This window comes from Tauraco erythrolophus, chromosome 4 (genome assembly GCF_009769465.1).
Source record: "Tauraco erythrolophus isolate bTauEry1 chromosome 4, bTauEry1.pri, whole genome shotgun sequence".
NCBI classification, from domain to species: domain Eukaryota; kingdom Metazoa; phylum Chordata; class Aves; order Musophagiformes; family Musophagidae; genus Tauraco; species Tauraco erythrolophus.
In genome coordinates, this window is record NC_141468.1 from 65,633,096 (window position 1) to 65,645,404 (window position 12,309).

Below are 12,309 nucleotides of genomic sequence, written 5' to 3' on the forward strand. Positions count from 1 at the left end.
CTAAGATGATTGCCACCGCCGCCGCCGCCGCTCCATGTGCTCACATCATACCGCTAGCGCTGATTAGCTACATCAGTATTCCACTTCATTAATGCAAAATGAAAGCTGTAAATAGGGTTCTGGTTTTATAGGATGCTACTGGAAATAGGAAGTACTGTGACATTAATAAGAAACCAGTTGCTCCTCTCGCCCGGGCACGCGGTGCCACTGCTACTGAGTGATGCCAAGAGCGCTCATCGCTCTTCACCTCGATGAGAGTGCCAGGAGGAGGTTTCTAAATCTCTTCCCATGGCATTTCCCACCAAGCTCGGACTGTATTAGTCTGTGTTTTGTTACTCGTGTTTAGACTGTGACATTTTCACCAAAGCTTGTTTTGTCTGTGCTCGTTAAAGCACGGTATGCCTGACTGACCTCGTGTGATGGCGCAGCAGACGTTTCCTGTGCGTTTCAGCATATTTCTGTGCCCGGCCTTTCTAGGGGTTTGTGAGACACGGTATGAGAGCAGCCTCATCTTGGGCTTTTTGAACCTAGTTCACTACCAAAGCACTCCTTTGCCATACCCCAAAAGAAAAACCGTCAGGTTACTATTTCCAGAACACCGAATGATTATTTCTAGGGAAGGCTACATCTGGGAGATTGCAAACTTTCTGTGTCTCCAAACTTTATTTGCCACCATCTACACACTGTTCATTTATATGGATTTGTATGAGTCTATTATTTATATTCAACAGCGCTACCTATTTTTATCAGTGTAGTGAAAAAAAAAGTCTACAAGATGGCTGAGCAGGATAAGCAGACAACATTACTCAGGCTAAACAAGGGCAGCCTTTTCTCCATCTTCTCTTCCTGTGTAAGGGAGGGAGAGGGATCTGCTCAGTGTTTATCCCGATTTCTAGTCAGAAGCTCTAAGCAGCTTCTCTTGACAGACAGGTATGCAATTTCTGGGAAACAACTGGCTGGCAGAGCTACAGCCATTTTGTGGAAGATAAATGGAGACAGAGCAGCGCACTTGAAGAAGATGAGGTATATGACTGTGATGCTACATGGCTGAGAGAATGCGTAGAAGAGGGGCATGTGGCACTGGGTTGCTTTCTAGCAAAGCAGGGGAATATCTGAATGGGTGACCGTGAAGCCAGGGAGGATCCTCAGCATCCCAGAAAGCTGGGGAGCATGTGTGCGTCATGGTGCAGGCTCCAAGGAAAGCTTAGGGACAGGGGACAAAAAGAGGAGAGCATATGTGCGACCATACGGCGAAAACAAAACAGGAAGGAGGTCAAAGGATTTAAATATAATTTGTGATACTACGACATGGCAAGATGCAGCAAGCTATAAACCAGGCTGACTATAATAAAACCACAAGTGTAATAAAGTTGCTACTTACACACCCATCACTAAACTTCATATAAGCAAATACACTTCAAGGTGACTACAACAAAACTTGTGCGATCTGACTTCTGCCTCTCATAAAGCATTTCTGACCATGATAAAAAAATCGAGGTTTGTATTACTTTTCCTCCCCGAGACTTGACATCAGGGTACAAAGAAAAGCCATCCATAAGCCTGCATTTCTGCAACCTTCATCTTGTATATACTTTGCATATCATGGCCAGGACTCACGTGTGACTGGAGTTTTTCACATCTCCAGTTTTGGTTAGCCATTTTAGCCCTGAAGGAAAGAAAAGGCTTTCAGAAAACACTGAGTATCTCTATCTGCTGAAAAGTCATGTCCTTATACATATCTACAAAAGAGGCATTCAGAACAGAGGCATTTGAAATCAGTAGGCTGCTTCTGTTTGTTTTAGTTCTGCACTTTATCTTTGATTTCTTCATAGGCAAGACAGCTCATGTGCCTCCTGTAAATATGATCAGCAGTGGTGGACGATACAATATTTTATTTTTGCATGTGTTTGAAATAAACATACACATAATTTTCTTTCAGTCTACTCCTCCTTACTGACATTTTGATCTTAAATCAATGAGAGAGGTACAATATATTGCACACTATCTCTTTTTATTCCTTTGCTCTGTTTATGTTAATGCAGACGCATGCATTTCTGAAATAATGCCGTCTTAATATTAGAAAGTTTTAATTCCTCCATGATAGATAGGATTCAATATACTGATTTTTCACATCATAAACATGACATGAGGAAATGACTAAGCCAAATCAAGTTTTGCGTAACTCACATAGACCATTTGGTTGAATAAGAAACAAGACACTTTGACTTGGTCACGGCTACCAGCCTGAAGATACCTGAAGTTTAAGCAAATGAAAGCAGGGTTTAGTAAGTGGGAAGCAATGGGCAACCCATTCATCTGGTTCGCGTGCAATAAAGACACAGATCCCAGCCAACACCAGACAGCCTTACTCAGGCAAGTAAACGTTTGCCAGACTGGCCACGAAGGGGACAAGTCATTGAGACTTGCTTTTCTTTCCTGATCTGCCTTAAAAAAATATGTTGAAATACAGACAGAAAAAAAAAAAAAAAAAGGATAGCAACCACCTACTGAGCTCCTGTGAATGTACTTTTTTATGCTACAGCATACAAAATGCACACAGGAAAGGTTCATTTTTTTAAAATTCTTGCATAGCTATGGTAGTGTGTACTTTTTCTATACATCCTTAAGATCTACACACATACACACGAAATCATTTAATTTTGTTAATGCATTATTAAATGCACACTAAGCCAAATAAAAGTCATTTCCCAATGCTTTATGCATTTATCATGAAACCGCTAGCAGAATTCTTTACAATAAAAATGCTAGCCGTACACATGACCAAACTAAATTATCTTGGGAAATGGCTAATATCTGACCATGTGGAAACGTTAGAAAGCAGGGCTTTGTTACGGGACTAGAAGGAAAAAATAGATGTATTTTCTTACAGAAAAATTGCCACAATAAAAATATTTTTAATAGTAAAAAATGCTGCAGCTCCAGGAAATTTTCCTGAATCAATTCAATCTGTGTCGTGCTGGACTTTAAAAACCCATTAAAAATAACCATGATAAATTTCCTAACCTCTTTCAGTGCACCACGCAGAAGACAAAGGAAACTGCAATTCAAAAGAGACAGAAAAGAAAGAAAAGAATGGAAAAACCTGATAGCTTGTGCATCAGTGGTAACGTCCTCGCTAACAACAACGGGCAAATCTGCGCCACAAAGGACGAGAGGAACAGGAGTGATGTGTACAGCTGACAGTGGCACTCCAAAAGTAATGACTTCCAGGAAAATCTGCTGTTACAAATGGACAACACGCTGCTGAGAAGTAGTTGAGTCACGACTTTCATAACATGGCAAATTATTTCAGCCTAAAAATGGACGTACTGAAAAACATGATGTATACAGCTCTGGTAAGGCAACTAAGGGAATAACATCCTACAAACGGCTAATACGCTCACCTGGTTTAAATTATTAAACCTCACTGAAATCCAGGCACTTTCAGGGATTTTTCCCAATATTTAATGTGCAGTCATAAGACACAGATCATTTTTCAAACAGTAATACTATTAAGAGCACTACCTAGTTGACCTATTTTACATTTACCACCTTGTATCAGTTGTAACAAACACATTTCTTTTGTTGCTCCCTTTTTGGGGTCAGGGAGGAGAAGGAGGCAATTGTATAACAAATGGCATATATGTCACCATATCCTGAAACAACGCAGATCCCTGAGGATGGAAGAGTACATTTAGTACTCTCGTCTTCCACGGACGTACCCTTTCACCTTGCAGGGGCAGGTCCAGCTCACCCACCTCCCCCTTCTGATGGCCAGCCATGGCGCAGCATATCACACCGATACGGGGACCCAATTCCCATGTGCACGTTGCACATGTCTGAGTTGTCTTCACAGCTGCATTAAACAGCTGTCCCGGGCCTGCATCTGGCTGCTCAGGGACATGAGCAAGGTGTAGGCTGAAGAGCATCTCCACTTTGTCTCAGTCGTAGGTGCTTGGCTAAGGACCACAGGACTCCCATGGACTTGCCTCATTTCTGAGTCATCTGAGTAAATGTTATCATCCAACACTGCTTTGCTATGTTACTCCCCAAGCCCTCTGGATCTCTGGAGAGGTTTCCTAGAGCCCTTCCCTCCAAACGTTCAAGCATATATGAAACACCAGCAGTTATACTTAGGATTTCTGAGAAGGTAATTTCTGAGCCAAAAATTTCAATTGTTAATTGCTCAAAGTCTACCTATGAAAAAGGGAAAACAAGTACATTTGAAAGCAGACTGACAGAAACACTTCGTATTCCTTCTAAATATACAGCTATTGGGGTAAGATCAAGCGACTTGATCCTCATGCAACAACAGAGGTACAGCAGAGATACAACCCACTGAATCTATTCATAACCCCTATAAACAAAGCAAAAAAATACAAGCATAACTGTAGGATGAGCCATCACTGAAGTAAATATATTGATCTATCAAAAATGATTGAAGACTGACAATAAAAGGGTTATAAATGCTCAGAAGAAAGAGAAAGCAAAAACACAAAACCAACCCACTGAAAAACTCCCACCTGCATTCACAGGGAAAAAATGGACTGGAACAATAAAACACAATGGCAGTGCCTGTACGTCTTTGATGGCTGCCCCTCCCAAAAGCCGGAACAATCTTGCTATAAACCAAGCAAATGAAAATGTAAATGCATGAGCAATTGTCTGGGGGATTCAGATGCTTCATGTCCTGTAGGCAAAGAAGGAAGAGGAAAAATGTAGGAAAGCAAGTAAAAGCACCACTTTTAATATTTGTAATTATTGATCATGCTCTCCTCACCTGGAGCCTTTTTAATCCAGCAGAGACCTACAGTTAAATACGCAATGGTGCCCGCACGGCAGCTTTAGCACCGCCAGCAACACCCTCTTGTCCTCTGACCTCAGCGCAATCCCCTGCTTCGGCTCCTCTGGCAGGAGGTGGCAGGCAGGGACAGCCTGCGGATTTTGGGGGTGCCAGCCCGAGCGAATCACCTGCCTGCAGAAATCCAGCCTCCAAAGCGGCAAGCTCAAAAGCAGCACGGGATAGGGAAATGCGCTAAACGCAACATCCAGAGCAGTCCTGTGAGCAGGTATAAACACAGTGGTGTATCAAAGAGGTATCGGGCTACCTGAGGTCTTACATGCTACGTATTTGTTCAAATATTTTGCTAAGAAAATGAACATGAAGAAAGTTATGGCAGCTTCACAAACTTAATTCTGTTCTTCATTGTTCATGAAAATCTGGTTGTGTTAGTTATTGGGCAAAAGCAAACAAAATGTCACTGACATGGGATAAAATTTGGGTCTGTAGTAAGAATAAGTTTAGGTACTTCAAGTATTAATCCTCCCATTTTTCAATACATTTCTCTCCCTTAAAAATCAGAATTTATATTATTTTAATAGAAAATAATTTAGTATTTAATGGCTAACGCCTTTCCAATTGGCATTACATTACCATTTGACCTATTTTAACACTTGCCTCCGTGCTGCACTTCTAGACCTACTTTCTCTTTCTACTGCCCCATGCATAGCTCATTTCCTATTCGGCCAAGTGGGCAGCCAGTGGACATACAAAATTGTTAGGCTGCTTTGACAACATTTTACTTCAGTCCTTCACACAGACTATTTCATAAGATGTTCCGTGTGATAAAAGGTCCCAAAGAACCAAGATCCTCTTCACAGTGTCACTTTGAAAGACTCTGCAACAATTCCCAGTGTCCTTGCCAAAATCCTTTTTCAATAAAATAGATTCCAACATTGACAGAAAAGCTTGGATTATTACTGAGTGATAAAATGTCTACTGCTAGCCCTTACAGAGTCAGAACATTGCTCCCAACTCACTCCTTTTTCTGTAAACTACTTTAAGATGTCTGGATAAGTCTTAAAATTTGCTGTACAAAACCTAATTTTATTCAATAGGAACCATCATCCAAAAATCGAAGTTATATAACATGAGAGAGACCAAAAAATGTTGAGTCAAGATCCTCAAACAGTCATGGCTCTATGCCTCTAATGGAGCTACACTGAAGTAAACAACAGCTTGAAGGTCCAGACCACTATTTTCAGGCTTGTTTACATGGGGGAGAGAGGAGATTCTGGGACAAGATGTGGTTTGAATCTTAATAAAGTTAGACTAGAAAATATTCCTATGGGAGCATACACCTATCGATACAGTAATTGCTGGGGAAGATGGTCGTTTTTTTACCTGATGCAATTTGTGTCACTCCAGAACTTCTGTCTGTGCACGGGAGGTTTTTTGACATTACTGCAGTTGCTTAATTATATCAGTACAATTTTATCAGTATGACTACAATAAATCCCCCTTCAAGACAACTCTTCAGGTTTAGCCACTGAATTTAACAGAAGGAAAGAAAGATTCACAGTCCCCAGGGTAATGATGGCTCAGCTCATTCCGCGCTCCCCAAGCTAGAAAAAAAAAACACCCAAAACCAGAATAACAGCTGAAAACAACTTCTTCCCCTGCAGCAGGGTATACTTTTGCCTATTGCCTGATGAAATCATACCCAGTTCACCAGCAGAAGGTCTGACATAAAGCAGACTTTCCAGGCAAAGAAGAGAGGTAGTTGAACAGAGAAAAAAAGGTAATTTGAAGATGGTGCCAAACCAACAAAGAAAAAGGAGATATTTTGTTTCCCTTAGTACTAATAAAATATAGTAGACTAAAATTGATCCCCAGACTAATAAGGCAGAGGAAAACCTGAAACCTATATATAACAAAACAATAAAAAAGTAATGAAGAGATTTATGGAAGTACATAAAAACCTTGGAATGACGTAAAAATTGTCAGGTCACGTTACTGTTTTCAGCTCAACACGGATAAGAAAACCAGGAAGGAATAAAAATTCAAGCATGGAGGAAAGATAGCATAGGGCTGAAGGGGATGGAGAGAAGAAAACACAAGCCAGGGCAAATATTTAGGAGGGAAAAAAATAACAGCAAGAAGTGTGAATACAAAGCTCACAAGACAAGGTTGTCAAAGTATAAAGAATAAAACAGAACAAACCCCAGAGCCAACAAAGTGTTAGCACCATCAAAGGACAACAGGCAGCAATGGAATGGGAAGTCTCTCTGTACATATTGAGCAAGGTGGCAAACATGAATACTTCCAAGAAACTAAATGAGAGACAACTCTAATCCATTCCTTTGCAATGCTTAGGCGTCCTAAGGGGCAGAGGTCGCACAACGTCTTGTCTAAGGACTCCCCAGCATGGGAAGAGAGGGTCTAACCAATACCTGTGTCTCTCTCCTGGAGCTCCTAGCAAGGTGGGCACGAAGAAGGGACAAAGCCATGGACGTTCCAGCCCCTGCCGGGGCTCGCGAAGAACCAGGACATGCAAGAGGCTGATTTGCAGTTTCTTCTCTGCATCCTTCTTCTCCCACCCCCAGTGGGGGATATATGGGGAAGAGAAACCCCTTTTGCTTGATGTTACTCAAAGCACACGAGAAGGTAGTCGCAAGCTGCTTTTAGATTTTTTTTCAGGCTGCCACAAAGAAGGGTGAACTGGCAGTGGGGAATCACCTGGAGAGGCAGTAACATGAGTCTCCTGTGAAGAGCTGCGTGACCAATGAGGGCAGGAGGAACTCCTGAGTCACAGGATTGAAGTTGATCTGCTTCAAATGCTGCCGAGAAAGGGAAGGGAGGGTGGGCAAGGGACATTGTCCTGGTTTCAGCTGGGACAGTTAGCTCTTCTTTTAACAGCTAGAAGAGCTCCGTGTTTTGGTTGTAGTCTGAGACTTGCTCTGAGAAGAACGCTGACAGAGCACTGATGTTTATAGTTGGCACTGAGGTCTCAAGGACTTTTCAGCTGCCGTGTTCTTGCCAGTGTACAGGAGCACAACAGGATAGGGGGGAGCATGGCCGGGACAGAGGGTCCATGACTCTCCTTATGATTTGTACTTAGACTTAGGTCTGAGGGCCAAACGGGCCAATTAGTATTCCATATCATGCAGCATCATGCCCAGTATAAAAGTGAGGGTCAGCCGGAAAGAAGGGCCTTTGCTCTTCCTGGACTCTCACTTTTGGACTCTTGGGAGTGCTCTCTCTGTCTCGCTCTCTATTTTCGGGCATCTTGCTCGTCCGGGATTGCGGTGTCGGGACTTATCTGTTTTGGGATCATTAATTCAGGATGAGACGGGCCTCGGTCAAGGGCTGGTGAGCAATTACACCATACATCACTCGTTTGTATATATTTATCATTGTACATATCCATATTCATACAGTAGTAGTATTAAATTGTTCTTATCTCAATCCACAGGTCTCTTTCTCTTTTCTCCTTTAATTCCCTTCCTCATCCTGGGGATGGGGGAGGTCGAGCGAGCGGCTGTGTGGCATTTATTTGCCTAAGTGGCCTAAACCACAACAGACATTGGAAGATGACGCATTTTCCTCCCTCTGTGTAGAGCAGGGAGAAATGATTCAGGAACTTAATTTTAAAATTGCCATGCATGGCACTGGGAACACCAGTTCATTATCAGGTACACAGCTGATGAAGTCAGAGACCATTAATAGCTCCTGGACGTTACACGTTGTATGTATCCACTTCAGGTTTGCATCAATACTTCTGGGTGCCATAGGAAATTCTAATGAAAGCATTTAATACACACAGCCAAATCTTTCAAACAGAACTGGTATACTAAAATAACGCCCAGATTTTTCAGCCTTTTAAAAGCCCTCAGCGTGCTTCTTCCCAAACAGTGGAAAGGGGGGGAAAATTACAAAGCAGATTTTACAGCCTGTTACTAAGATTAACAAATGTAAGCTCTGGTAGATGGTGAAGAGGGTGGATCGAGATGAAATTAAGTCTAGGAAACTAGTTTTTACAACTGTGGGGTTCACTCAGAACATTCCCTCCCGCCGCCTTAAATTAGGATGACACAGTCTGGTACGCAGGTGCTGATCATAGCAGTGTTACGTGATAAGAGGAGGCAATCTGTTTAGCAGTCCCACCCCAGGCCCCTTGAAATGACGATTTTAAGCATTAATTAGCTAAGAAGCAGGCAGTACAGATCAAAGATCACCCATGTTGTACCTCAGGTGTAAGACGCCTCTCAGGCAGCATGCTTTCAAAAGAAACTTGAGTTTTCAAATAATCTTAACCTGGAGCTCACAAGGACTATGCTTCCACCACTAAGTGCTGCACTATCAACGTTCAAGGAAAGAAGGGAACTCAGAAACACCTCCCTGGGAGCAAGCGGAGGTGAAACCACCTTTCAGCCAAAGCTGCTACCTGCACATGCAGAAGCAGATCAAGATTTAATCAGGTTCCTCAAATGCTAAGATACAGGTACAAGGGCTGGGCCAGCTGCTTCCCTTGTTGATCTTCAGAGCTGGCACAGTTCTGCCCAGTCTGGCAGAACCTTTCTGCATCTGGCCAACATTGTCTCAGTGGTGCTGTGCTAACCAGGGGATTTCCCTCTACGCAAACACTAATTCAAACCACTGTGAGTACTGAAACAAGCACTGGAAACATTGTGCAGGTGACAGCGTTGTCCTTTGCTGCCTTGCCAAGTGTACATTAAATGTTGTCTGTCTCATCTGGTTGGATTTCACACTCTTTCCAGAGGTGTAAAAGATTACATCAGGTCTTCGACTTTCGTTGGCTTGAACAGCTGCAGTAGAGTCATGGAGCAGTCATGGATGGAAGAAAGAGATTAGGAAAAAGTGCAGCAAGGAGCACATGCCTCCACCTCAGCCACCCCAGGGCAACGTCGGGAATCTCAGAGAAGGAGACAGAGATCTTTGTGCACTGTAGAGTTCACCACCTGCATCAAATATTTCCATTGAAATGGCTTTGTCTGCGCTGAGGGCTGGGACTGTGACATTTTGTTGGGCCTTTGAGTCTCTGTTTCTGAATACATAGAAGACAAGTATTCCTGGACCTGATCAGAACAGCAAGAGGCTACAGTGACAAATCAACAGTCATCACAGAGGCAACAAGCTCAAGTTGTATGGTTCTCATGGAAGGTCATAGTCCACACATAAGATTTTGTCTATGGCTAAAGAAGAGCTCATTAACGAATGCCTTCAACATTACTAGTACACTAAGCATCAATTTGCAACATTCCAGAGACCTAAGTACAATTGAAACATGCCAGAATTAAACTAGTCAACTAATTTACCATAAATTCTGCCTATAAACTGCATCCCACAGGTCTCTGTACACAGAACGTAAAATGCTCCATAATGATCAGGCAGCTCACGAAACCTATTACAACTGTAACAATAACACTAGACTCCAATTCTCAAAACAGTGTGGTTTGCCACCTTTTGGGTAAATCTTTAGGCATCAGTCCCATAAAAGGCACTGTTTTTAAGACCAATTAGCTCTAGAGAGATGAGGAGAAACTGATGATGATATATCCATAAGTAACTCTCAGGACTTGTTCCAGCAGCTTGATTTAACCATCGGAACTAACTATAACCAACATCTAATTATGGTTAAGTGTGGAGATTCAGATGAAGATGTAGCATTGTACCTTTACGTTACATTTTAGGCAGTGATATTGTTGGGTTTGGGTTCTTTTTTAAAAGACAAATTTTAAAAAATAGATTATTATTAACAAATTCTGAAAGCGTTAATTAAAAGAAAAGAAAGAAGGGTTCTGAAAGTTTAATTTAAGAATATTAAGATTCTCCTATTGTTCAGTCAATTTTTGAGATAATCTTTTCTATTTAAGCGAGAACGGCTAGCACATTACACAGGAGCAATAAAATTGTCTACGTGCCAAGTGCTGTCAAAAGAGAGGGTGGGGAGAGGGGAGAAATATTTTTCTCCCCATTAACTTCTTTCAGCTACAATAAACCTAGGTGTTTATGTGTACTGCTGTTGGTACACATAATTTTTCAGGCAGAAATGCAATTGTTTCTTTTATGGCCCTGATTCAGCAAGGTAGATAAACTTCTGCCTAACTTGAAGCATGTTGAGTAACAACACCATTGACTTTAATGGGATTACTCATATGCCCAAAGTTAGGCACATGTTTAAGGGTTCTGCTGTACTGTATCCACACTTTGCAGGTATTTAAAGGAGAAAGATAACTCTAACTCACAATAGAAATTCTGGGTCTGATCAACAATCCTATAGAGTCAAAGGACTTTAGCATAACACATAAAGGAGGAAACACAGTGAGGGAAAAGAAAAAAATCTTGACAGATTATGAAAGATTTGACTCTGGCCATAAAAGTACATAGCTCTTTAAGAAAACAAAAATTCAGGCAAGTGAGGCTACCAAAAATCTCTATCAGGTTAAATGTGAAAGAGAGATTATGAAGAGCTATAGATCGAAAATAGGAAGACCGTTTTTCTTCCCTCTCCCCCATCCTTGCCCAGGCATAATTTTCTCTACCTGAAATATGAAAAGTAAATTGTTTAAAATATCAAAATAAAGGAAGGACCACAGGAGAGATAGTAAGTCCATTAGACCTCCAACGTAAAAGAGGAAATCAAAGAAGATAAAATTGTTTCATAAAACTAAATTATTTCTTTACATAATCCTTCAGAGACAAAGATGAGAATACCTGTCCTGGGATTACTCTTCCCACATAAAGCAGAGTAAGGCTGGAAATAGAGAGGTTTGCTTTGTTTGGGATTTTTTTTTTTTTTAAAATGTGAAATTAAAATGGCAATAAAGACACTGTTTTTTTCAGGTGAATTAACTGCATGATGAATACATCAGCTGTTTCCTGCAGGAGGAGATCCTGCCCCTATCCACTTTGGGTTTTCCCTGACGCATTTGAGGAAGGCAGAGGAAGGATAAGACTTTGAGATAAGTTCCAAATGCCCAAATCCCAGAAATGCACGTCCCTCTTTTGTCCACAAAAGGGGAAAGCTCCAAACCTCCACAGTGACCAATCAAGGTGCATCAGCCCTGATGTAGAGGCCAGGAGCAGCAGCGAGGAAAGCCTGTTTCTTGTCCAACCTGTTTGATTATGGACTCATCTGCAAAAGTGCTAACTACTGCCATTTACAGCAACATTTTTTTAGGAGAGGAGATGTCAAGCGTTAAGATAGAACCAACTCTGGCTGCATAGACTTCTGGAAAGCTGTCAGCTGCCAACGTAGTTTACAATCACAACTCACCCCTGGATGCATTTTGAGTTAGTGACTGGCTCCATGACCTAGCCTAATCCATTAAACCACCCAACCATTTAAGTGACCAGGCTTGATCTTGGTTCCAATAATGACTTATGAGGAAATTATTTCAGGAATACTAGGAAGTCATTAAGGTAAAAAAAACACACCATCACAGATCAGACATTGAGTAATTCCATGAACACCTTAAGCAAAATTGCCTGTCCTATTTTAAGTT

The 12,309-nt window shown here is 41.7% G+C and overlaps 1 protein-coding gene across 2 annotated transcripts in view; it reads right to left on the bottom strand.

Annotated features, from left to right (window-relative positions):
* The window catches only part of TBXAS1 (thromboxane A synthase 1), a 242,686-nt gene that overhangs the window by 136,853 nt on the left and 93,524 nt on the right, over positions 1–12,309 (bottom strand). Inside the window, exon 5 of one of the 2 annotated variants that reach the window (XM_086611171.1) lies at positions 10,488–10,535. The exons of the other annotated variant lie outside the window; for it this stretch is intronic. Within the exon in view, the coding sequence (XP_086467297.1) occupies positions 10,488–10,535 (48 nt within the window). The remainder of the gene's footprint in view (positions 1–10,487; positions 10,536–12,309) is intronic. 2 annotated transcript variants of the gene reach the window in all.